The 27381-nt window shown below is 40.3% G+C and overlaps 2 protein-coding genes across 10 annotated transcripts in view; one reads left to right on the top strand and one right to left on the bottom strand.

The window, feature by feature from the left end:
* The window catches only part of KIAA1143 (KIAA1143 ortholog), a 28545-nt gene extending 9028 nt beyond the window's left edge, over nt 1-19517 (bottom strand). For 4 of the 9 annotated variants that reach the window (XM_048075831.2, XM_066992012.1, XM_066992013.1 and 1 more), the window contains exons 1-3: nt 19355-19514; nt 18578-18737; nt 12667-12749 (exon numbers count right to left, since the gene is read on the bottom strand). In XM_048075831.2, coding sequence (XP_047931788.1) covers nt 12667-12749; nt 18578-18737; nt 19355-19462 — 351 coding nt within the window. In that variant the 5' untranslated portion in view covers nt 19463-19514. The other 5 variants (XR_010829256.1, XR_010829255.1, XM_048075830.2 and 2 more) reach the window with 5 other exon arrangements.
* Nucleotides 19518-19578: 61 nt separating this feature from the next.
* KIF15 (kinesin family member 15) overlaps nt 19579-27381 on the top strand; it is a 36943-nt gene continuing 29140 nt past the window's right edge. Inside the window, exons 1-5 of the mRNA XM_048075829.2 lie at nt 19579-19736; nt 22286-22325; nt 23660-23843; nt 25310-25386; nt 26471-26508. Coding sequence (XP_047931786.2) covers nt 19718-19736; nt 22286-22325; nt 23660-23843; nt 25310-25386; nt 26471-26508 — 358 coding nt within the window. The 5' untranslated portion in view covers nt 19579-19717. The remainder of the gene's footprint in view (nt 19737-22285; nt 22326-23659; nt 23844-25309; nt 25387-26470; nt 26509-27381) is intronic.

Below are 27381 nucleotides of genomic sequence, written 5' to 3'. Positions count from 1 at the left end.
TGCCTAGCAGCTCCTCTGAGGCGGAACCGCCCGCTGGCTGGCAGAGGAAGGCGGTGGGGCTCAGGGTCCCGACCACCAGCGCCATACACGCCGGCCGTGCCCGGTGAACGGCGGTGTGGGGAAGCTCGGTGAGGAGGCGAAGCCCGACATAACCCGAAGAAACCCAACGGCGGCCCCGGCGGCTCCCCCGCCGCCGAGCAGGGGACGGGCGGGCTCCGCTGCCTGAGGCGCGGCCGCCACCTGCCGTCCCGCCGCCGCGCTGCAGCCGCCCGGCCCCGGCTGGCCTCGGAGGGGACGGCCGGGTTTTGTCTGAAACGTGGTCGTTAAAGGACGTGGATGTTAAAGGACGTGTTTCAGCGAAGGAAAGCCGGGCGAGGGGGCTCTACGCCTCCTCAGCGGCAGAGAGGGGCTTAGCAGGGGAAAACATGGCTGTTTTGAAGCCTTCTGCACACGAGGCTAACTCTGGCCTTCTTAAAACATCATTATTTTGTGTATTTTTTTCCAAAAAATCTGATTGCTTGTCTATTCTGTGTTAGAAAAGCACACCAAGAGCTGGCCAGGTTATTTGAGCTTTGCCCCTCTACCCCACCACCACAAGCACTGTGGAGATCTTAGAGCTGTGGCATCAGCCACGTTGCTTCCCACCAGGCAAACCACGACCTCGGTGCCCAGCCCCCAGAGAGGGGAAGGAGTGGGACTTTTTCACCACCACACTGCCACAGGGTGCCTGAGGGAGGCAGGCGGTGCTGTCGCCATGTCGAGGTGCCAGAGCAGAGCTGTGCTCCAGTGTCGGGACTCTCCCAAACTGGCCAGGCCTCCCCACTCTTCCTCTCCTCTAACATCCTCTGCCTGCTTCAGCACCCCACACACTTGCCTCCTTGCCATCCCAAGGGTCCTCTGTCTGTCTGTCCGCACGTCTGCAACCTGAGCAGAGCATGCATCTTCCATTTCTCCATGTCCCCGCTGCCTTCTGCAGGGGACGGCATTACCTCTCTCCTAGCGGGGCCTTTCAGGTGCGGCATTGACAACGCCAAGGGGATGTGCTCTGCAGGACACAAAAGAGCCCGGTGCTGGGCACCCCAGAATCACGTCTGCGTGTTGGAAGGACTTTCACTCCGAGCTCAGGACTTCTTTGGTGCTGCAGGATGCTGGCTGGGCAGCCAGTGGTCTTCTCCCCATCAGTCTGGCATTTTCTTAGCAAACCCTGTCAAAGGAACAGCCAGCTGAAGTAAAGCACAATTTTGCTCTGACATTTTGTCAGCCTCCAACTGATTTTAAGTATGAATTAAGGCAGAATCCGATTGCAAGTGAGGCTCTCCTGAGAGTCTTTGAGCAAAAGCCTGAAACAAGGCGAACAGTACTAACATTTGGTCAGGAGTAACTGGAGCTGATCACTGGCATATGCCAGGAACATTTTATCTCCCAATCTACCCTTACCTTTCTTGCTATTCTCTCCCCTTTGCTTTGCTTTTTATGAGTTAATAATGTTCATTTTGCACACAAATCCCAGGCTGAATTAAATCACACCACATCATTGTAATGTAATGTCCCCTCACATCCTTTCTCTTAAACAATGTAGCCACAAACTGCTGTCTGGCACTTCCAGACAGATGTCAAACTACTTCAAGCAGGGATTTATTTCTCCTCCACTGTTTTTGGTATATTAAGTTGATGACGGACAAATAATTATTGCAATTGCAGTCAAACAGTATGCGTAGGTTGTTACAGTTCAGTGACTTTGAGACAGAGCATGTGAGGAGGCAAGACTACCACAGAAGTTTCTCTCTCATGAACATTCTTTGAAGGAAAAGGAGGAAGGATTTAAATGCTATTGCTTATCACTGCTTTGTTCGCATGTACAGCAGCTAGGATACAGTCCTGTGGGTTTTAGAAAAATGGAATAAGACTAGACAGGATGCTTACTTGGTTAGAAAATATTTATTCCTCTGTACCTGTATTGATTACCTTTAGGTATGAATAGCAATGCCATTCTTATCCGCCAAATGTTCGTCCTGGTCAATAACAAAATTAATTTGTATACCAACAAATCTGCAGCTATACAGGAGGGAAATGAGCTCAGCATATAATAGAGGAAAGTTTTGGCAAAGGGGAGAGTGTAGAAAGAAGCCTGCTCATAAGAATTATTGATAAAAGAATTATATGTTTATAGAATCCAATTCTGTATCTTGAAGCATTTTATACGCTTAGTCCTCAGCGATAACAGCAACCATTTCAATGATTGCTGTTTGGTGAAGAAAATTGATTTTAAAATCTCTCTTATTCATTTACAAATTCTTCTTTTTTTTTTTTCTTTTTTTTTCTTTTTTTTTTTTTCTTTTTTTTTTTTCTACTAAGTAGCACCCTAGAGCCTGCAGCTTAGATGAGGGCTCCTCTGTGGTAGGTACTATGTAAACTTTTACTAACGGATTGTTACACCTTACAGCCATCACCCAGCAACTGGCTTTCTAAACTGCACAGCTCAGATATCCATGTGTATGTTATTTTTATGTTATTGAATGACTGCCCTAAAGCTGACACCTGAGATAAAAGCACTTATTTATTAGTCTATGCTGTCTCTCAAGCACCAAAAGGTGCCTTAAGAAAGCTTAGCATCCACACATGGAAGTCTCCAACTCACTTAAAACCCAAATCCAGCCTTGCAGCCACAGTGAATTCTAAGCAGCTTGCAGGAGGGAGAGAGCCAGGGTATAGAAGACTTGAAGGAATGGTAGCATGCCATTCACATGCCACACATGCCTTTCAGCCTCTGCCCGTGCCAACCCAAATCTGGGAGGCAGAGGAAACACAGCAGGTTTGCAGAAGTGGGATAGGATGCCAACATCTTACTGACTGAATTTAAGAGACAGGCTTGCATGGCAAATGCTCACTTCAGTTCTGCACAGGAGGTGCAATGAGCAGGCACCTTTCTCCCCACAGGGAAGATTTTCTGGGTGACATGGTAGCCTCAGCAGTGGGGCTGTAGGAGGAAGAACCAAAAAGCCAATAGTCCAAGAGGTACAAGGAAAAATGCACTAGGACATTCACAATCCAAAAACATTTCCACCATATGTAAATAGGTAAGCTGGACACAGAAAGGGTAGGAAAAATATTCTATTCTCCTCATGTTATGGTGTATGGTGAACTACCAATATGGGAAAACAAGATGTTGAGAAACAGTATTACTCTGTATGTGACAGAAGCAGGAAATGATCACCATTGCAGTGTCTGAAAAGCAAGACTTACCTTCCTTAAAATCTCATCATTAACCAACAGGTAAAATGAATGAAACTGCATTTCAAGGTCAAGTGATCCCTTGACACGGACTGTACCCACAGGGCAAAGAAAATTAGTGTTGTGAGCAATGCAAAGTAGAAACAAGTGATATGAGGGAAATTCATCCTCATACAAAGGCTCGTGCTGATCCAAACGCATCTTAAGTTGAAATTTAAGGGGTACATGGGTTCTGGAGCACCTACCTGGAGGTCTTCTTTGTTCCCAACATATGCAAACACAGCAGGAGCTGGGGATATGCACAAAGAATGCACAACACAGACAGTAAGGTAGTCACGATCTGGATACCAGCATATCTGCATTGCTTTGGCCATCTCTCTCCAGAACATGTAACGTGCAAGTCTTGAGCAAAACAGAGGAACAAACATAACAAGAACTACTCTTGACTCTGATCCAAAGCCCCCAGCCACCAAGGGAAGTCCTCCTCTACAGCAAACCTCACACAATGCCCACAGCTTCAGTGCTACAGTCACTCTTTAGCAAGGGAAGATTCCTAGAGGAAATGGTGTCTTACAGAACCCTGAGGAGCATCTCACCATTATGAGAGACAAGTGATACCATCCTTCTCTCTGTAATATGCAGTAAAACAATTTAATGACCAAACATCCAGTCATAATTTTGTCAGTTTTCGTGGTATATGTTGAATTCTTTCAAACCTTAGCTTTGGAAAGCATGTGGTTATATGAAAACCCCCTTTTTTTTTCTGTTTATATTTTTACTTGAGTTTCTATCCTCCATGTAGTTGCAGAGAAAAGCTCAAAACCCATGAAAAGGCTTTCCAGTCAAATCAAACTCAAATATTTCTGTATGCATACATATATGTACACATGTGTGTATGTATATAATTATAACCCCACTTCATGGTTTGACAGAGGGGTTTTCAGAACCTGAGGGCTGTGATCATCAAAAGAATACACATGAACTTTGGGAAGAGAAACATAAGGGGTCATGCAGCTGAACACTAAGGTAGCACCAATCACAAACTCAACCATGCCAAATTTTTGGCTGCTCTAAACTGGCACAGTTCCACTGAGTTACATAAATCAGCAGCTGGGTCATGAACTAAAACCTGAAATCAGAGAGAACAGAAAATTCTGGGAATGCAGACATTTCAGCTTGCTTCACACCCCCCATCTTTTGTTGCCTTTTTTTTTTTTTTTGGCATTTGCACAGAAAACATGCCAGTGTGTCTTTCACAGCACTGCGATGAAGAAAATTCAAGCTGCTCTGCCTGATATTAAAAGATGTGGCATTTGGTAATATTTGGACGCAATCCAATTGCTAAACTGCTGAACCGCAGTTTGTAACGCAAGCACAGCTTGAAGGGAAAGCAGCAAAAGACAGATGAAAATGAAAGTTATCAACAGGAATAAAAGGACGTGAGCAGAAAGCAGCAGGAGGAATATACTGTGTCTGAGAATGGAGAGAAATGTACTACACGCTTTAACAGTGGTATTAGTGATTTCAACACAGCCACAAAGGGAAGCTGAGCGCTAGCATTATGATAAATTGGAGTGAAAGAATGAGCTTTGGAGTGAGTGGAAGCATAACATGTGGCCAAATACGTGATGAAATGCAAAACTGAGAGTCTCTTCACCTGGAGTATGTTAGATGCTGAAGAACAATGCCAGCTACTAAGTTCAAGTGATGAAATCAAAGTTGCAGTATGTAAGATTAATGTTAGAAGAAACAGCTTCTCGTGCTATTAGAAAGACCACGGTCTGGTCATAAAGGACTCGGTTGTGTAGCCTCCCAAGAATTTAGCTTTTGAACACGTCCAGTTTTGATTCATGCATTCAAATGTTAATAATTAACCATGTAATATCAACCTTAAGCTTTGAATTTCCCTAGATACTGTCAGTTTAAATCTGACTCTTGGCATTGCTATAGTGTGGTTTTGCTTCTAAAAGGAATGATAAGGTCCTAGGAACATCGTATCAGCCTTCCTAATGAGGGAACCATAGAAAATAGGGCTGGAAGGGACCTCGCGAGGTCATCTAGTCCAGCCCTCTGCCCTAAGGCAGGATCAATTATACCCAAATCATTCCTGACAGATGTTTGTCTAACCTGTTCTTAAAAACGTCTAGCAATGAAGATCCCACAACCTCCCCAGGCAATCTGTTTCAGTACTTCAATACAGTTACAGCTGGAAAGCCTGTCCTAATGTCTTCCTTAAATCTCCTTTGCTGCCATTTAAATCCATTAGCTTTTTTTTCTATTCCCAGTGGACACACAGAACAATTTATTACTTTCCTCTTTGCCGCAAATTTTACGTATCTCAAGAGTGGTACCACATTCTTACTCCCTCCTCTGCATCTCCTTTCTCTAGATTTATAAACCCATTTCTTTCACCTATCCCCACAAGTCATGTTTTCTAGACTTCTGATCAATGCCGTTACTTTCTGCTGGACTTTCCAATTGGCCTGCATCTTTCCTTTTTGAAGTATAGTGCACTAAAGTAGACACATTACTCCAGCTAGGGTCTGGAGCAAAGAATAAGCAGGGTAGGATTGCTTCACTTTTCTTCCCCATGACAAGTTATTTATAGAGCTTAAATTGCATCAGCTTTCCTCACATCATGGCCTGTGTTCAGTTTTTAATTCGCAGTAGTCACAGATCCTTTCCTGCAGAATGGCCACTGAGTCAGTCACTCTCATCATTTATGTACGTTGTTGGCTATAGGAATTCAGTGTCAACATCCTGGAGCGTTAAAACACTTAACTTTCTTGAATTTAAACCTATTCATCTCAAACTACCTTGATCAAGTTAGCTAGTTGTCCAGGAGGAAAGTTGAATACCTACTCAAATCTATACTATATGGAATTAGATTTATCTTACGCAATCTTGAAACGTGCTATGAGAAACCAGCTATTTTTTCTCTTTCTGCTCTAAAGGTGGATCCTTCTTCGTAGCGGCTCCCTGTACATGGAGCAATTTGCATGTACAGCCTCAAGCAGACAGAGAACAACGTTCCCTGTAGCAACATGGCCTAAACAACACAAAAAAGACACTGGAGTAAGAAAAAGACTAGCTCTTCAAGTGCCAGAGTAGTATTTTACTTGAAATAGAACTACAAGTTAGCAGCCACTGTTGTAAGTTATCACATCAATCACAATAGCAGTGAACTTTACAAAATCCTCTGAATTTCACCTTCCTCTAACTTTGATTTTCAACAGACGTGTATAATTTGGCATGATTACAAATTAATAGTGGAATACCAACTAGCTCAAAGGAACGAGTCCTCTAATTCCCATCAAACTTGAATGCGTAATTCCCACAGGTGCCTTTGAAAATCCATTCTGAATGTTGTTGTTCATTGGATAAACACCTCAAACATCATTGGCTTGCTACACAAACACAGTCTGCCTGGAATAATTTATGAAAATCGTAAAATTGATTTAAGCTCTGCTCAGTGCTCCATAAATTTTATGCAGTCCTTAAATTATAAAACTGCTGCTACTGCTGTGGCACTGCTCAGAACAATGCTTAATCTCTTCTCTAGGGATAGTTGGCGTGTCAGAGGAGAAAAGAGGAGACTGAGGCAGCTGAATTGTTTGTTTCAATTTAACAGGGCAGAATAAAACAGCCTGGATGCCAGGGCTCTAGTCCCACTGAGACTGCATGCATCAAGTTTTTATTGCCAAAATAGCTGTGGTAGCCTTCGCTTGCCTTTCCTTTTTATTAAACCAGAAAATACCTTTCCCTGATTTCACAAGGACACTTTTTGCATACATCATCAGATTTGTGAAGGACAACTATGAGATACCTGAGATGTTCCCCTTCTAATTTATAATCGGTGTGTTCCTGTTCTCAAGATACACAACAAAATGCTGCAAATGTCCAATTGCACACGGGTGTAAAAAAGCTCTGCAGATCTTACCACATCGTTATCAAGTAGTCTTTTTCTCAACACAAAATTCTAAAAAAAAAAAAAAGTAGACTTTTTGCTTTTACTAAACTTAGATTTTTTAGAAGTATCTGATTCTTTTCATCTCTACATTCTTTGGCAAAGATTTAAAGGCATCATTTTTGGCACTGAATCTAAGGCAAGGTAAAATAAAAGTCCTACTGTAGAGAAACTATGTTTGGGTGGGCTCCTTACTCTTAAACTCGGCGTACTCACATATTTAAACTGCAGACTGCTTTGACTTGACCAAACAACTTTGTTTTGTTCTAACTGAGATTAAGAGTACCGTTGTTTTTCTGGTGAAGTCTCATCTGGAATAGCCCAGTTTTCAAAAGCAAGCGCTTAGTAGTACATTATTAGAATCGCTCTTTTCAGTGTTTCAACCTCGGCATCCACAGTCAGTAGCTGCTAGATGCTCCTTCTTAGCACTGTCACTTTCCAGCCCTTTCCACTCTCCAGATAATGTTTCCTGGTCTGTCACTCAGTCAAGCTGTCATTTTGAAGGGATGCATTTGCAACCTTTCTATACTCACACTTCTCTCCCACGTAACCCTGTGAGTTTCATTCTTCTTCGTATGCTGTGTTTTTGCTCAGAGGTATACAAACCATCTGTGCCTCTAATACAATGTTCTTAAATAGCCTCCAGGCATATCTCTATGTTTTTTAAGTATTTCTCTTTGCCCTTCAGCCTGCTGTTAACCATTTTCCTCATAGTTTTATAATCTGCCCTTTTAAAGTTCGTTGTTACTACGTTGTCCCTAAGGGAACGACTCTTTTATGATATCAAAACTAAAAGCGTGCCGTGATCACTGTTACCCCATGGAGGCTTAACAACAATAACTCTAATAACTTCTGCCTGTTTCAAGGTAGCTTCCTCTTGCCCATGGCCTTAACTAAACAGGCATTGCACTGAGGACTGCCACAGGAGTCAAGGGAAAGGAAAGCTTTGCCATATGGACTGGAATGGCACCAAAGCCGCTTTACATCTCCTGATAGAAGAAAAACTGCTTTTGCCAGCTGTTGCTTTACCTCCAAGAAAGAAAGAAAAAAACAAGGGAAGAGAAAGAAAGAAAGGAAAGAAAGAAAGAAGAGGTGATGATGGGAAAAACACTGTAAAATTCAGTCTCTGTTACCTCTCAGGGGCTGGATCTGAGAGCGTATAGGTTCTGAAAATGTTTAGGTCCACAGGAGGCTACAGCCACTCGTGTAAAACCTGGTAGCGTTTCTTCCATCTGTGACGGCTGGCCCTGTGACTGCTGCCTCTGGAACGGTCTCAAGGAAGTGGGGCAGAAGGGCAGGCCCATGACACGGAAAGTCTCTTTGCAGGTTAACACCGCATTGCAGGAACGGGAACAATGGGATGATACTGAAGAGGCAGCTGATAGACCAGGCTTTCTGTCTGGTAAATAGACAAAGGATTGATTTATGGCATCTTGCCATGGGAAAGGGCTATAGGTTATTAACCAACTTCAATGGACAAACACTTGCTGAGACTGCACATCATACTTCTTGTGCTGTACCAAAGGTAATGACTCATCTTCAGGCATGCCTGATGTCCTTGAGAATGCAATTGGCTCTACACAGCCAAGTGAAGCATTACTTAGTTAATACACTACAGCACAGGGGAAACAATCAGCTGAAACGATGACATTGTTACTTCCTGCTTCATTATAAATCTGCAGCTTCCTAACAGGATTATATACTGGAGCACTGTTAAAAAAAAGACATTAAGTCCTGTGATGAAACGTAAAAAATGTGTAATTAGAACAGCTAAATACAGGTTTCTTGTGCTCGGTGTCTGCAGAACACGGCCTTTGATCCTCCAAATGATAATTCCTGGAAAAGTGCTGGACACAAAAGCTATCAGATAGACTACCGGCTCATCCCTTCCTATTTAGGCAAATGAAATGAACTCTTGCCATCCAACAAACTTGTTTTCACTTGAGAAAAAAATAAATAACTTTACGAGACAGGCTAGAGATATAACCAAAGGTAGGAACTCCTGGGTTACCTGCCCATACATGCATTTTCTTTCTTACTCTGCCCCATACTTTGTTAAGTCCTTTCTCAATAACATGGCATTCTCGAGGATCCACCTTGATTCCTATCGTTTAAAGATCTTATTTCTTTTGAGTACAGAGTGATTTCCTTCCTTGATCACAGACATGTGCACTGCTCTGAAATAAGGTGCTTGGAAAGTTGAGATGTAGCCTCCACCATAAGCATCCATTGCTAGCATGCTATTATACTACTACAGTTCACCAGGTTTCCTCCCACTTACTCTTTAGCTAATAGTGAGAAATAACACCATCAAAAAATGTTTTTGAGTCCTAATGAGCTGGAAAATTTCAAAGATTTTATTAATAAAAACTGTACAACATTCCCATATTAGTTAACAGACCATATCGGAACAGGTTTCCTGTATAGGGTAACAAACCTCAGCTACTCTCATTCAGAGAGGGGCAGGGGGAAAGAGGGAAAATACATTCCCCACTACAGGAGAGAAAAAGAAAAAAAGCAAGAAAAAGCCAGGAAGTTTGTCCATTCTAGTGGACAGCCCCACATTTCATGTACTTACTCACTTTGGCTTCCCCTTTATTAGAAAGTTCTTGCAATTATTTTTTCCATGGCCCATTGCTTAAGGCAGGTGATTGCTTAAGACAGTTTCACATTTCTTTCCTAAATGAACAAGTAATTGCTCTCTTTAGTCACAGGTTTCATGGGGTGTTGATGGCGTATGTAATTTTCCTGGTGTGTCGCATTAAGAACACTGATTTTCACATGACTACTTGACTAAAACACTTTTGTGCATCACTCACACCTCTTAATAAAATATATCCAATTAGTTATTGTTAGGTGAACTGGGAGTGAAATACAATGAATACAAAGGTCTCCTGGTCAGAGCACTACAGATCACAGCTGGAATAAAGGAAAGAAAGTGGGTTTCCGTATCCACCTTTCTTTCCCCTGCTGCGCTGCCTGAAGAACAACATACCTTTCATTATGTTATTTCCAAGCAAACCCAATTAATGTATTTGCATTCCAGACATCTGTCATGAAGTTGCAGGGCAGGGAGCATGATTAAACAAAAGCACTGCACCCAGAATTTTGAGGTACCTCTCTTTTTACCGGACTTCAATCTAACAAGTCTTTCAGTAGGAATAGTAAATTTTGTTTAAATGCAATTGCTGGCAGGATTCGAACAAGAACTCGCTCTTATTTTAAATATGCCAAATAGGCTGCCCGTTTGGGAGGCCCTCTCTGATTTTAAGGAAGGTGTGAATTCCCTCTGATTCATGGCAAGGATTTATCTCTTAACAACCACGTCTCCTGAGCTGCCTTGCAGCTAAAGTGATGAACTTTCAGGCTGTGCAAGGAAAATGTAAGCAAGTATGGTTTTGTGCTGATGGACAAAACTGAAAAAGTTTAGGTAAGCATTCACTGGTTAACTCATTCTTGCAGATTGGTCTCAGAAAGTCAAAGTATATACTCAGTTATTTAAATGTGACCAAATATTCCTTCAGAATACTTTAACACTACACTATTCTTCATGGGTATATATAGTTTTTTAAAATGGAATCAAACAAATGTTAGGCATACAAAGAATATGGAAAGATTAATCCCTGGGAACCTTTGACTGTGTATATCCTACATTTTTCTTTATTACGTATGCTGAATACAGACAAATTATGTACCTACAAATGCAAAATGTTCTCATGGAAATCCTCAGGTTGTCAAATTGCATCTCTGTAGCAGTTCTAATATCAGACCAGTGCCACACATGTTAATATACATTTATAGGCCTGGTTTTAATTTTCTGAAAGGACAATATACCTATTCATTTTCAAAATCAGGCACACTCCCAATTAGTTAGAAATCGTAGGCAGGCTTGCATCTGATCTTATGCTGTAAGAGGATGTGATATTTGGAGACAAGTGGCTGTCAAAATAGGCTTCATTATCAGGTGACTCCAAAAATCCCATTTTATGCACTGAATTTTTCATTTAAATACCTTTGGACCACTTACAGAAATCATAATTTATTGTTTAATACCAGATTAACAAACTAAAACCAGCTGTTTCACACAGCTACTTCAAATTTGCTCCTCAACGAAGCTTTACAGCCCAAATGATTTCAAATTACCTGTCACACAGCACAAGAACTGGTTTCATTGTCTCGTACCCTGTAATTCTGCAGCAGTCTCAGTCGTGCTTAAGTATTGCAAGAACACACAATACTATCAAGTCATTTCAGACTCACTAGTTCCATTTCCACCTCCTTGCTCTCCCCAGTCCCATCAGCTCTCAGTGTTATTAGAATTTCTGCACACCCCGTTACATAAATAATACAGAAATGGTCAATATCAGTGTACTGTACATGGTCAACTGCAAAAAAAAATTAAAACTTTGTATCACAGCTATAGTATTTCTTGACTTAATCTTCTGTTTACAATTTCCTATTGAAATAAAATCGGTAGTTTTCTACAGTTTAAGAATGAAATACATTTTAAAAAATAAACTGAGATCCTAAATAATTACAAACACATATGTAGCGAACTAGAACAAATGCACTTCCAAAAAAAAAACAATCCCATCTTAATACATCAGTGTGACAACCAAAGTGTACAGTCTTAAAGGGTTTAAAAATCGTTCCTTTGCATTAATTGATACAATCAGAATTTTTATATCTTACTAGCACAATCAATCCAAACTAGTTTGGTGCTTCTTGAACTGTATTCACTGAAGACAGCATTAAGACTATGTAATTTTAGCAAATGCAGGCTCACTTACTGCAAGAGAGCTTACAAAGAGCTAATCTGCCAAACCATACATGCAAAATTTAGTGCAAGCTTTTGTTAAGGCGAGAAGCAAAAGAGGTCAATCTCTGCTCCACAGCAATAAAGTCTCTCTTTTGAATGCTAAGCCTATAATAATTAAGAAAAACAAACAAACAAACAAACAGCTCTCCACTGTGGCCGTTAGATAGAGAGGAAATACAATTTTAGTAATGGAAGACATTTTAAAATTAATTGATTGAAAATGTATTTAAGCTGGATATGTCCACCTGTATTTTGCTACTCATTTGTGGTCACAAATAGCTTTGATATATATGTTTAAATTTTCTTTTAAAAATAAAGACATGAGATACTACTCATATAGTTCCATCTGAACTGGAACATCTGAGCTCAGTTTTGCTCATGCTGGTTGTATACTATGTTTCTCTAGTTGAACCATAACAAAGCAAGAGAAGTTTGGATACCATGCTCCAATTTCTATGAAAACCCTCATTCTTACTCAAATAGCTGGGAAGGATAACTAAAATATGAATACATACAACTCCTAATCATCATTTTCTTCATCATCAAATGAGAGAAGACTGCTGTTTTTAACTTGCTTAGCTGTACTCTGAGAGGTAGTTGCTTCTCTCTCAGTTTTCTTTCCCTCTTTGATCTTCTTACTTGAACTTACATTGAAGTCCAAAAGCTTCTCTGATGAACGTTTGGTTGGTTTCCTGAACATAATTTTTCCATCAGCGGGTTCTGGTTCACCATCTATTAACAAACAGAAAAAAATCAGAACTCACCTTCACATGTTCACACAAACATACAGAACTTCACTGTTGTCTTTCCTTTTTCCCAAGACCAGTGAGACCTCTGATGCGATAAAACGATTATGAACACATATATAAGTTTTGGCATACAATCCAGTCTCATCCACTTATCAAAATGGAGAGGACAACTTTGTACGATCTTCTTAATTCCATTTCACTGTTTGTAAAATCTATGACAAAAATGAACTTATTTCAAAATCATGGTATCTCTTTAAAGAACAGAAGGGCAATATACAAGACAAAGCTTTTCTTTTACTCCAATATGCTATTCCTTGTCAAGAAATTGCAAATTCTGCTTCTCTGCATGTATTAGAGCAAATAATTTCTTTAAAAGTCCCTCTTGGGACTTTCAGGCAAAGGAGGAAAGCCACTGCACAAGTAAAAGCATCAAAGCAATATTTCTGGAAAAAAAATGAAATTTTAAATCATGAATCATACACAAAGGCCCATGCTACAGTAGTTTTCAATTTTTAACCAAATATATGACAGAATATTAAAGAACCATAGGTTTTGTGCAATACATTTCTCCTAAAGTACTTGTGTGAAATTCATTTTTCAACAGAAATTGCATAACAATATACACGTTTGACAAAATTGTGTGTTATTTAATTAAAAAACAATAAATATCTTTAGTACAAATTCCTTCCTCAGTGCATAAGCATTGTGGCAGAAGACTCACATTTCAGGGCTGCCATACACAGCATTGGTTGAAACACCCTCCAGTGCATGCTCCAAACACAACTATTAGATCTGCTGGATTGAAGAGTTGTGTGGTACAAATGAAGACATCAACTTTATTAGAGAAATTCACTTAGAATTCCTTATGTTTTGCACCCTTTTTAAGAAGAAACCTAGCTTAAAAAACTGAGCACCAATTCTGTCCATGACCTCTACATGATGTACGCTTCTTCAATAGTTTGTGAGAGAACACTACTTGGGGGATCTTATCAATGTATATAAATATCTTAAGGGAGCCTGACAAGTCAATGGGGCCAGACTTTTTGGTGGCTCCCAGAAATAGGACAAGAAGCAACTGGTTCAAACTGAAACACGGGAAGTTCCATCTGAACTATGTACTTGTACTTCATGGAGAAATCATAGTATCACAGAATGGTTTGGATTGGAAGGGACCTTAAAGATCACCCAGTTCCAACCCCCTGCCATGGGCAGGGACACCTCCCACTGGACCAGGTTGCCCAAAGTCCCATCCAGCCTGGCCTTGAGCACCTCCAGGGATGGGGTATCCACAGCTTCTCTGGGCAGCCTGTGCCAGTGCCTCACTGCCCTAAATGTAATTTCCTCTGAATATCTAATCTAAACTTACCATTTTTTTAGATTAAAACCATTACTCCTTGTCCTTTCACTACACTCCCTGACAAAGAGTCCCCCTCCTGCTTTCTTGTAGACCTCCTCTAGGTACTGGAAGGAAATTGAAGTAAAATTTCAATTTCACTCCCAATTCTCCCAATACCCATGCTGTGAACTGCACTGATATTTCATCTTGTCTGACAGATGCAGAAACTGACAGGTATCTTTGTGATATGAATTCAAACTCTTAATAAACAAAATGCATAATTAGAACAAAGCTCGGAAACTACCAAAACTGCAACTGCCTTAGCTCTGTCACCTCAATACTACTTGTAGATCATTTTGCATCAAAGGAAAAGACTTTAGCTCTTGGCCTGGTAAAACACTGTCCAAATTTCATTATATGCTCAAGGACAATCCTTTCAGCAGGAAGCCCAGGACAATTCCAGAGAGCTATGATGCATCAGCAGTGCTTGACAAAGAATCAATCAGGTGACGAAACACAGCAGGTTCAGCCTTACCTAAGCAAATTGCAGGAAGAGGGAGAACAGACTATGCTTTTTAAAAGAATTTGAGGTAGCAGCTCAAGAAATTTGTGTTGACTTCTTTTCCATTTGGTAAAAAACTTCACCTTATCCATTCTAATTTTACCAGGCTGTTACACACCAGGTTTCTTTTCTGTTTATATTGATGACCTCCAGAAACAGAAATGTGTTAAGCAATGCAAAGAAGACATTGAAGAAGCAATCTCCAGTGTTGGCAGTTTTTTAAAACAGAGCCCTGATAAAAGACTCCATGGAAAAGGAGTATCAATGTTACAAATTACAGAAAGCAGGATTTCTGATAAACAGGCTGAAACACCTGAAGTAAAAGACAACCAGTGTAAAACCACTAGAGAAGAAATAATAAAATCCATTTATCTTAAGAAAAGGGACAAAAAAATCACTAGTAGTTCAGCTTGTGACTGTTTTTAGTCATTGATGCTTTTACATGTATCACAAACCTTTATGCTGGCTGGCTATGAAGGGCATATTCAGACACGGAGCTGAAAACTCACTTCATCGGTGACATCAATTTATGAAGCCACAAATTCAGAAAACTTTTTCCTCTCAATTACAATTTATACCTTACAAGGAGAGCATAACTGAGTATCTGAAAAAGAAGCACTATTCTTCTCTTTATTTTTGATTTACTAGTCATTTGCATGGTTAGCAGCACAACTTTTCAGCAGTCAGTTCTGTCTGCATGAGTTAATTAGGCCGCAAGAGGAAACAAATGCCACTGAATTAGCAGGAAGGACAGGAGGAGCTGCACAAACAGTACTTGAAGATACATGTCTATTCAATGACAAAGGTTGGAAAAATTTTATCGTAAACTAGTAAATTTCTTAGTGGTTTCTGAGATTAGAAGTTCAGGTCAGCAGGTTCAGATGCTCTAGTGCTTTCTGGCTACCCATCTCTACGCACGCCTTTGGAAGCTTTTACTACAGGAATTGCACACACACTGGTATCACGAGGATAAAAAGACCAATCTTCCTCAGATATGCTGTCTCATATATTTAATGAGGACATGCTGAAATAAAACCATCTTTGGGAATGTTTTTGTTATTTAAACGCTGTAAAATCAACTCTGATTTAGATTCCTACTGCTCACACAATGAAGGACAGCATGAATTCTAAATGTGATATAACAGCTGTGTAAGCTAAGGAAAGAGCTCTGATACCCAAGACAGCAAGGGCTGTCTTCTTGCCTCTCCTCTCCTTTCTCCTCCCCCGCCCCACCATATAGAATGCAAAATAATATTACAAGAGTTTGAATGAGTAAGGACACCTTCCACCAAATTTGGTCATCTGCAGGGTGCCTCAGAGGCCAGATGAACTAGAAAAGCAGCAGAAGAATCAATTTTGGAGACTATAATGAATGCTGGGAGAAAGCGTCTTGCAGTAATTACCATCTTTTCTTTTGTGCAAACTTAATTTCTCATAAGACCATTTTTATTTATCTCTGAACTGACAGTAACCATTTATAAAATACTGTATAAAAGTATTAAACAGAATGACTGTTGTTAAACAGATGACTTAGAGGCTAAAAAGCATCTAAGTCAGTCCTCTATGGATAAAAAAATTCAAATCTGGAAGGACTTTTTTCTCATATAGGAAAGGTTAACTAAAAAAGTTCTTTACGACTATACTTGCAAAAGCCAATAAATTCTGTTCTGCCTCAGGAGGCAGCTAAGTGCAGCTAGGACATTAATCAACTTTTTTTTTTCCTCCAAATTAATGCAAAAGTGTCGCTCATCTGTTAAAGAAAACACAAGTCACAGGAACTGCTAGTGCCTGAGATAAAAAAGTGAACCCATGTCAAACTGGCTATAGAACAAAATGAAGCAGAAAGGATATAAATGAGAAACGAAAAATCCTAGAATAATATCCCAAGCCAAAGCCTGAAGACAAGGACCTCCAAATGAAGACAACCCCTACAGAGACATAACAGAGGAGAGGGCAGAACCTCAAAACAGAGTACTTGCAATTTTTTTGAAAGATTAACAATTTCTATTCATAACAGATGGTCAGCAAGCAATACATTACTTACTACATACCAAAGTGCTTTGACATTGATGTCAACATGGTGGAAAGAAAGATTATTAGTTCTGAAGTTTGCTTCCCTTCTACCTGTTCAGTCTTCACATAATTTCACTGATAATCCAATTTGGGGCTATATATTATGGTCAAGAACATGTTAAATAATTGAATTTCAACACTTCAACCCTTGAGATAAAATAAAATAAATGAGAAATTTAATCAAATCATGCAACAAGTGTTCATTATACTTCCCATTTTTACAAGTGACAAGTGCCCAAAAAAGAAAAGAAACTAAAACATTATTCTAAATTCCCTTTGTTAAACTGGAAGCAACCAGCTGCCTAAATGCCTGCCTCTGACTAGAAAATCAGAAAGCAAATCTCCAGATTTAAATCTCTAGACTGACAGGGCAAAGATGGACAAAGGCTCAAAGAAACCTTCAGCAAGCTGTAGCAGTCACCTACAACTTCACTGAACATTTCACACCAGTCCTCTATACAGGAGAGGTGCACACTTATAAAAACATTTACCCTGTGAATTCCCATAAGCTCAAAAAAGAAAAGCAGGCCAAGACCTGGTATTAACAGCAAAGGCAGATGAGCAAACAGCAACATAGTAATGTGAAGTAGAGGGCAGCACTACCCAGAGCATAGCATTTCAACAGTCCTGCTACACTATTGCAGATTTTTTTCCTCCAAATGCATGTTGTTACTCAGCAAGTGCAGGTTTAATAAGCAGAGATTCTAGTGCCCTACAGGGACTCAATGCTACTATCCTCCCTAAATACATTTTTGTCTTAGGAATGTCTTTTTCCACCAGAGAAGTTCAGTTACTCTAATCAAACACACTTCCATTTTCACACTGTGTACTCAACTTAGTAGATGGGCTGCCTTTGGACTTCTTTTTCACAGCATGGACCTCAACGGATTCTCACGGACAACTGCTGCTTTTTGCCTGGCCTTACAACATCATTTTTCCTCCTACTGTGATCGTTCAAAAATCAAGTTGCTTACATGAAAAAGAAACCAATGCTCAGAACGAATGCCATTTCTTTCCAGTACTTGAAATTTCCAGCAACGCTAGGAGGGTGATCCCACTTTTGAAAAGAAATCATGCAACAGCTATACAAACTGCAACACCAATTACACTTCAATAAAAGAATCAGCAGGAGTTTTTCCACTTGATTAAGAATGTAGATCTATTAAAAAAAATCTATTTTCAAAAAAGACTGAACAATACAATGAATCATCCGCTTCCCATCAAGAGATGCACCCTTAGATTTTAGCTGAAATGCTGCACTTCACTCATCTTCTCGCTATTCTTAGGTTATGTTTTCCATGCCCTCTAACTACTAGCCGTGCAAGTCACAACACATACTGGGGATGATTTCAAGCAAGTAATAATGTGGATCAGTCAGTTAACTGAACAGGTGATTGAGCTTACAAACCAGCTATTCTCTCCATTAAAGCACTAACCCGAGTTTCCTCCTTCTACACAAACATTATTTCACAAACTCAAAAGATTACCCGTAAGACATCCACCCCACTGTCAAACAAAGTTAATCAACTGATTAATGAGTTCAGAAGTTATCACAGGTGATGTCAAAAAGACTGCATAGCAGGCTAACCCCGTGCCCCCTTGCCACCCCAAAAAAAGTAAGGTGGTATTTAGAGGTAGGATGATGCACCACCAAGAAGAACGTAACTCCAACAGTATAAAAAGCAAGACAACGTGGATATTACTTCAGTTACTTCTCTATTACTTCGGATTAGCAATCAAAGGTAGTATTAAATGTTAGAAAATGCCCAAATATCATCAACCTCCCTTTTATGGTTCTCTCTGGTTAAACAAAGCAGGAAACTAATAGCTTGATATTCACCTGGTTCACTTGACTTTAAGGCCTCTTTGATTTGCTTTTTAATTTTCATTGCTTCTTCAGCAGTCAAGTCCCCTTTTTTCAGCGTTACCACTTGAGGCTGCTCATCTTCCTTGTCACTGCCATTCTCAGAATCACTATCTGCAAGCGGGAGCTGCTCTCTCTGCAGAGAAAAGAAACAGAAGGAATTCCAACCAACAGGTGCAACAGTGAGCTAATAACTCTTAGGCCTCACTTTTGCAGCAATGTTAGTGTAACTTGGCACAGCTGTCAGTGCCAGGCTCTCTCATGCGCTTTGAATGACACAAAATTAGTGTCAGTCACATCCTTCGGCAAAAGCCTGTTACCGCAGCCCACCGTACGCACTGCCAATAGGGCAAGCACAGCCAGATTTTTTTAAGATTTGCTTGTACTTGGACTCTTGTGACTCACTGCAGCTGGGTACACTGCTAGCTGCTCAGACAGCACTCCAACTCATGGAGTCCCGTAAGAAAACAGACAAAAAACACAGTGTGTACTCTTCTAATTAAAGACCAAAACAGTTTGATCTCGGAAGGTAACGAACACATTGCTTTTGTTCTTCATCTTTACTGTACAAGTAACATCTGCCATGCAACGTTAAGATAACCTTAAATACATAGGTCTGATCTGAATCTTCCGTGCTATACTGAGAATCGCACAAAGGGAAAAGCGCCTTGTTATGGTGGCTTTGTTATCAAGGCTCCCAGCCAAGTTGTCGCAAGCATTATCGCCCCGAGCGGGGCACATCGGAGCCGTTACCTTGGTGTCCACCGTGGGCGCCTCCCGATGCCCGACCCGCCGCTTGAAGCGGCTGAGGAAGGCGGGCTCGGCCGGCCGCACGTAGGAGACCTGCGGCCTCCGGCTCATGGCGGCCGCCTCCCCCCCTCCCTTCCTCCTCCTCCTCCTCCTCCCCACGGGGCCCTCTCTCCCCGTCACGTGCCGGGGGAGCGGAGGCCCCGCAGCCAGTAGCGGGAGGAGGGAGGGGGGAGGGGAACGAAATGGCCGCGCCCTCCTCGGCTTCGCGGCGGGGGCGGGCTTGCGGCGCCAGCGGCCCTTAGCGCCAAATTCAAACGCGCCGCCATTTTGCGGAGCTGGCGGCGGGCGGCGGGGCCGGCGCGGATCATGGCTCCCGGCACCAGAGGTGAGGGCGGCGGGGCCGAGGGGGTGAGCGGCGGGCACCCACCGGGCTCCCCAAGGGGCCGGGGCGGGATCCTGGCCGCGGGGTGTAATGTAACCTGCATGCCCGGGTGCCCAGGGGCAGCACCACAGCAGCCCCGCGTTCGGCCGCGCGTCTTCCCTGTTTTCGGCTTTTAATTAGCGGCGATGTCTCTGACTGTAGTCCCTCACAAGTACAGCGTTCACATGAAAGCCGCCCTTTAAAACGGGAACTAAAAACGGTTAGGTGACAGGGACTTCTCCAGGGCGCAGGGCATGCGAGCATCCATCGGCCTAATTTCAGTTTTAAAACGCACTGGTTTTCTTTGGCTAGCTCGTTTTCATGCTTAATGGTTCACTCTTCAAATGTATTAGGATTAAGCACGTCTCTCAAATGTTATTGTGTGAACCGAAGCTGGTAGGTTTGCGTAGCGGCAGCAGGATATTTAAGTGGTATGAATCATAACAAGGAGCCTGGTGCCTTTGCATCTCTTTACTAGTCCACTTTAAAGCAATCCTCCTACAATAAAACCTGTGTACTTTTAGAAACCTTACAAGGTCTTTTGTTATTGGAATATTTTGGTAAATCATCTTTGATTGTTATTTTACTTATTCTTTTATGTTTGATCATGTTACTTATTAATAGTTTGTCTGATTAACCTATGGGAAGTAATTTCACATCAGATTCCCCCTTAGGTAAAAAGGAAGTCTTTGTAGCCATAGGGTGTCATCTCGAAATGCGGAGCTGTCCAATAAGCTGCTTATATAGAATCGTAGAGGAGCTCGGGTTGGTAGGGACGTTAAAGATCACCCGTTTCCAACCCCCCTGCTGTGGGCAGGGATGCCACCCACTAGATCAGGTTGGCCAAGGCCCCCTTGAGCCTGGCCTCGAACACCTCCAGGGATGGGGCATCTACAGCTTCTCTGGGCAACCTGTGCCAGGGCCTTGCCACCCTTACAGTGAAGAACTCCTCCTAATGTCTAGGCTAAACCTATCTTGTTTTAGTTTAAGATCATTCCCCCTTGTCCTGTCGTTATCTACCCGAGTAAAGAGTCCTTTTCTGTCTTTTGTATAAGCCCCCTTTAAATACTGAAAGGCCTCAATGAGGGCTCCCTGGAGCCTTCTCTTCTCCAGGTTGAACCTCCCCGGCTCTCTCAGCCTTTCCTCATAGGAGAGGTGCTCCAGCCCTGTGCTCCAGTCCTTCCTCTGGACCCACTCTAACATCCCCACATCCTTCTTGTGCTGGGGGCCCCAAACCTGGACGCAGCACTCCAGGTGGGGCCTCATGAGGGCAGAGTAGAGGGCCACAATCCCCTTCCTTGCCCTGCTGCCCACCCGTCTGTTGATGCAGCCCAGGATGCAGTTGGCCTTCTGGGCTGCAAGTGCGCACTGCTGGCTCATGTCGAGCTTTTTGTCCGCCAGAGCCCTCAAGTCCTTCTCTGCAGGGCTGCTCTCAATGAGTTCTTCTCCCAGTCTGTCTTTATGTCTGGGATTGCCTTGACCCAGGTGCAGCACCTTGCACTTGGACTTGTTGAACATCATTAGGTTCACGTGGGCACGCTTCTCCAGCCTGACCAGGTCGCTTTGGATGGCATCTCTTTCTTTGGTGTCAACTGTATCACTCAGCTTGGTGTCATCTGCAAACTTGCTGAGGGTGTAGTCAATCCCATCATCTGTCATTGATGAAGATACTGAAAAGCACCGGTCCCAAAACAGACCCCTGAGGGACAGCACTCTTCACCGGTTTCCACCTGGACATAGAGCCATTGACCACCACTCTCTGGGTGTAGCCATTGAGCCAATTCCTTATCGACTGAATCGTCCACCCTTCAAATCCACTCTCTCAAATTTAGAGATTAGGATGTCATGTGGGTTATTGTCAAAGGTCTTACAGAAGTCCAGGTAGATGACATCAGTTAGTCTTCCCTTGTCAACTGATGCGGTCACTCCATCGTAGAAGGTCACCAGATTGGTCAGGCACGATTCATCCTTGGTGAAGCCATGCTGGCTGTCTCGGATCACCTCCTTGTCCTGCATGTGCCTTAACATTGCCTCCAGGAGGATTCATTCCATGATCTTCCCAGGCGCAGAGGTGAGGCTCACTGCTCTGCAGTTCCCTGGGTCCTCCTTTCAACCCTTTTTAAAAATGGCAGTGATGTTTCCTTTTTCCAGTCACCAGAGACTTCAGCTGACTGCCAGGACTTTTCAAATATGGTGGAAAGAGGCTTGGTGACTACATCAGCCTGTTCCCTCAGGACCCTGGGATGGAAGTCATCCATGATGAAAGCGTGCAAATGCTCACGTTGCAGGACTGGAGCTTTCTCTACCTTTGCAAGAAACAGCAAACTTTCTGACAAAGGACGATTGTTACTAAATATTCTCATACAGTTCTGATCATGTATGAGAAAGACGTTTCTAAGGCTTTCTTTTTATCTCCCTCAGTATTGCTTACAGTATTTCCTATTTAAATGATTTTTATGCAATAATTGTATCTTGTTTAATTTTTGTATTTTTTTTCACTTTTTGTTTTATAGATTTACGTGACTCTGCATTGCCTTTGCCGAACTCACCTAGGTAAAGTATTGGCCAGTTCACGTATTTGAATAATGATGTTGTAGAAAAAGTGCAGACAAAACATAGTATAACATTGGAAAGTAATTTTGTAATGTTTTCATGCACAAGATTGTTGCCTACCTCTCTAAACTTCCTTTCAGGTTTTAAAAAATGTTCTCAATAAAATTGTTGTTCTGAGGCATCAGATTCCTTTTTGGAATGTTGCCATGCAGTGAATTCTCATTTGTCTGCTAACTCTTCAGCTGACTCTAGAATATCTTTGAAGAGATGTTAAACTTCCTTGAAGAAATCCTCAGCTAAAAGGGGGGGAAAAAAAAGCTCTCCTCCAGATACACACAGTTTTTGCCAAAACTCAAAATATTATATACTGACAAAATATTTGGCAATTTAGTGGGATGTCTCAAATCCAATGATCCAATGTCAGGTTTTCCCTTTCTCAATTGCTTCCTGTTGTGTTTTTTTTTTGTAGCTTTTCCTCCGCTGTTCTCCCACTCCACATTTCTGTCATGAAGTCCACTTTTAAAATTATTCTGTTCCTTTCTTTCGTATTTTCAAAAGTAAAAATAAATGCCAGTTATAACACCATGTTGCTATAACATCCTTTTGTGAAAGAATTAAGTAAAGGATATCCAAGTTTGCTGTCATTTAATGTAAGAATTTAATTCTTTAATTATTATATTAGTATAAACGTTATTATTGGTTATTTATGCCAGAACTCCTTCAAGCTTTAATATAAGTCATGCACAGTTGCTTATTCAAGTTATATCTACTGGTGCATCTGCCAACAGATGTGATGAAATAAGGATCAAAAATTGATTGTTCTTTCCCCTCCCATAACAAACGGGATTTCAAACGTGTTGTTTTCCCCTCCCATTAGCAAAGAAAATGCTAAAAGATTTCCTGTTGTAATATAGCATCATCTGTTCTATTTGTTAAGTTTTTTCTAACTTTGAGTAGTAAGGAGGATGCCTGAAGCCCATGGTCTTAGAAATTACTGAACCCCCTACTATAACAACAGTGGTTTCTTTATGGCTGTGAGTGTGTGTATATTTCATTGCGAAATGTGCTCTCTTAGAGCTGAATTCACAGGGTGAATTTACATACAGCAGTAACAAATTCCACTAACTTCTTGTTCTTTATTTTTTAATCCGCAACATTGGAACCTTTAATAAATCTGTGACTACTTCTGCCTGTACACATTAATTCATTATAATTTCAGGAGATACCTTTTTATGACTTCAGTAGCTTAATCTGATTTTTTTGTGATTTAATTTTATCAAGCAGCTGATAGATCAGCTATTTCGAAGTAATCTAATGCATAAATATCTGTTTAGTGTTGAAGGTGATGCTATCAAAGTTTATGTAAGGGTACGTCCTCCTTCAGAGGGAACTGCGTTAACTGATGGAGATCAAGGCTTGTGTTTATCTGTTCTTTCATTAAACACCATCCGTCTGCATTCAAAGCCTGAGCCGAAGATCTTCACTTTTGATTATGTTGCAAATATGGAAACAACACAGGTAATAACTTACATAATTTCATAACAGAAGTACAGTTTTTGCCCAGATTTTGGCAACTGCTACACTAAACCTTTCTAAATCTGTAATTCTTTAGGTCTTATTTTTTTTTATGTTCAGACTGGTATATGTAGTTATTGTTTAGAAATGTTGCACTAAATTCTGCTCTAATAGTTTTCATGTGTTTTTAACACCGTTAATTTATTTAATCAAAGTTTGCATTAAAATTAAAGCTTCTATTAGTAAATGTTACAGTAAAGGCATAGACAGAAAATAACCACCTGTTGAGCTACCCACACAAAAATAGCTGACAGTCAGTAGCTGATGTTAAAGATGGGATTTGTATGTTAGGAATTCATGGCATTATATTCCATTAGTTATATTTCCTTCTTATACATCTGTATTTAAACAGATGCATTGTTCAGAGATTTTCACTACTTGGTCCTAATACTCTTAGGACCTTGGAAAAGGTAACATCATCAGGAAAATCTTCCAGTTTATACCTTAAAATATTGTGGTTTTGAAATTCTGAACATAATTTTCATTCATCTAAGACTTCACTCCCATTTAATATCCAAAGCACCATGCTTCAATTTCCATACTCTTAAGGAAGTCTTTCCTTCCTACAGTGTAATCTTAATGGGGAAACCTGAAAGTAATCCATCTCAACAAGCATTTTAAAATCAGTTTGAACACTGAGTGGTTTCTGTAATATCCTTATAAATTGTGATGGGTTCCATAATTCCATAAAGCATTGGTCACTTGTAAGGAGTAAGAACGAGGTCTTTTTAACAGTACCGATTTAAAATTTATTCTAATAAAAGGACAGTGTCATCTTTCAAGTGTCATCTGTCTTTTACATGGAGAAATGAACTGTGCTCAGGATCACATCCAGTCATCCATCTTCATGCAGAAGTCTGCAAAGAAGTTGTAAAGTTCTTAATAAATGCCATAATAAGAACCTGCAATATATACAAAATATCTAAAAGAAAACAAAACGCTATAGGCTATCATTTGTAGGTAGGCTTTTCTTCCAGGTCTAAGAGAAATGCGTGAAAATATATAGAGGACAGCAGTTGTGCAGATTTGCTGAATACACCATCACACAGTGGTAAATGTGAAAAGTTAACTAGTTTTGATCACTTTTATTATTGTTGTTGTTGTTATTATTATTATTTATTAATACTTTACATTTATACATAAATACAACTGAAACCATGTTATGGTGAGTTTTACTATTTTTCTTTCAGTTCCCAACAAGGAACAAAATCACTTGCAGAGGGAGTGTTTTTATGTCACAAAGACTTCTGATACATTGTTTTGCTGTGAGAGAACTCCAAGGTCATGATACTTGTCTGACTTTAAAGAATGCAATTATTATACATCGTGAAGTTATGGCATAGAAAACAGTGATAGAAGAGAGATTTAAACCACAGGTGCCAATTGCCTTTTCTTTCCCTTGTTCCCAGGAGTCTGTGTTCTCAAGTGTGGCCAAAAATATTGTTGAATCTTGTATGAATGGTTACAATGGGACCATCTTTGCATAGTAAGTAATTTAATGGTATTTCATACCAGTTACAATATTTGAGGAGCCTTTTTTAATGAATAATTGTGGTTTTAAGTTCCCAAGTCTGCTTAATGTTGCAGTAAGCTTTGAAAGTGCTTGCTTAAGTGTAGAACAACATAGGGAATATTCATGCAATATTGAAGAGTACTTTAAGGAATCTATTTGTAGGTGTTATGCTTCTAATACTGAAGACCAATAATGTCAATTGTAAACTCATTTTGGCATCATTATTTTTTGTCTTAAAACCAGAAGTTTTATTGTGGTGTTAAAGAGAATGGTGGTTGTTTTCAGTATGTCCATAATAAAAATGAATGAAAATTGCTCTGACTTGATATTTGGCCAGCTCATTTCTTTAGTTAGTCTTAGCTGCCTACGGGAGAACTCATAAATGATAGATTTAACTTTCAAAGTGTTTTCATGGTAGAAGTATATCCATGACCAGTAGCATGAATATCATCATACTAACTCCCAAAATTCTCACTTCGAAAACTGAGTAAGCACTTTGGTCAAAAATGCTAACTTGAATGACTGATCTAATGAAAACTTTACTGTTCTTTTAGCCTAGAACAGCATTTCCAAAACTGAAGTCTATTTTGTTCCAATTTATAAATATAGAAAAATGAAGTGAAATTGCCCTGAAACTTCTCTAGCGTGATTAGTAGCTATGGATAATAAGAGGACATATTCAACTTAAAAGGCTCTTTCTGATTTTTGATTTGTGTGTGTTACCAAGTGACATAAAACCCAGAAGATTGAGCTAAAAATTAGTTTAATGTATATACTAGAAAGCTTTTATTTTAATGTTGATTTCCATTATTTCCCTTTCCAAAAGAAATAAGGAAGAAAATGGATGGGGGTAACAAAAGGTGATTTATCTAACAGATTTTCTGATTTTTTTAGCTTAGACATGTTCAGCTTTCCTCTGTCTTTATTTTATCTTCTGTTTAAAAGAAAATATTTCTTTCATTTGAAACTGATGTTTTTCCTTCGAAGCTACAGATTAATGAAAAGTTCAGAGCTGGAATAAAGCTTTGTTATCTGAATTTTTATTTTTTATTTTTAGTGGCCAGACTGGATCAGGAAAAACTTTTACTATGATGGGTAAGTGCATGAGACAGCTTTATCTTTCAGTGGTTTCATGATATTTTTTGTCTTGAGTTGAAATGTTTTCTTGCTCAAATGCCAGGAACGGTTTAGATTTTTGTCTTTCTGCTGGTATCCTTAAGGCTTAAGAAATGGTGTAGTGCTCAGTGCAGTTACTCTTTCTTTATATCAAAATAGTGAAGTACAGGTACTCTCCTCCATCTTTTTGAGGATGTATATTTTTTCTGTTTTTAACAGGAAAGAAAACTTTTCAATGAAATCAAACATTTTAAATAAATTGTCTCAAAAATGAGTAGATCTGCTCGTTTCCCTGTTCGGCTGATGTGTTCTGTGTGTGTAGAAAAATATTTCAGTATGTAACAGACTTCTACATTAAAAATAATGGTGACATTTTCAAAATAATTGATTCCTATCCAGCTAGGAATTTAAGGTCCTTCTGTATATGGAGCCCCTTGTATTTTTGTTCTTCATACAGTAGTAATTTTAAATGCATTAATATTGTACTTGACATCAGAAAGATAAGGAAATAACCAAAATGGCTGACATATTTTAGAAGACTGCATAGAAATTAAATGAACATGGAGGCGGAGGCAGAACCACTCCATCTTTCTGTTTTTTCAAAGCAGGCTTAAGGTAGCTGTATTGGCATATCTGTACACCTATGTATGTTTTACATGGATGTTCATGTTGTTTATACTATTTTAGATTTAGGTAACCCTATGGACAGATAAAATAACCATCCACAGGCATCATTTAGATTTCATTTAGATTGGATTACAGGATATAGTTTTAGATCTTGAAAGCTGATTTTGTTGAGTTTCTTCTGTGGTTTTGCCATAAACTGACTAAAACTTGCCTAAGCCTTTTATA

This window comes from Anser cygnoides, chromosome 2 (assembly GCF_040182565.1).
Source record: "Anser cygnoides isolate HZ-2024a breed goose chromosome 2, Taihu_goose_T2T_genome, whole genome shotgun sequence".
NCBI classification, from domain to species: Eukaryota; Metazoa; Chordata; class Aves; order Anseriformes; family Anatidae; genus Anser; species Anser cygnoides.
Note: the sequence above shows the minus strand (reverse complement) of the source record. Positions and strands in the feature narration are given on the sequence as shown.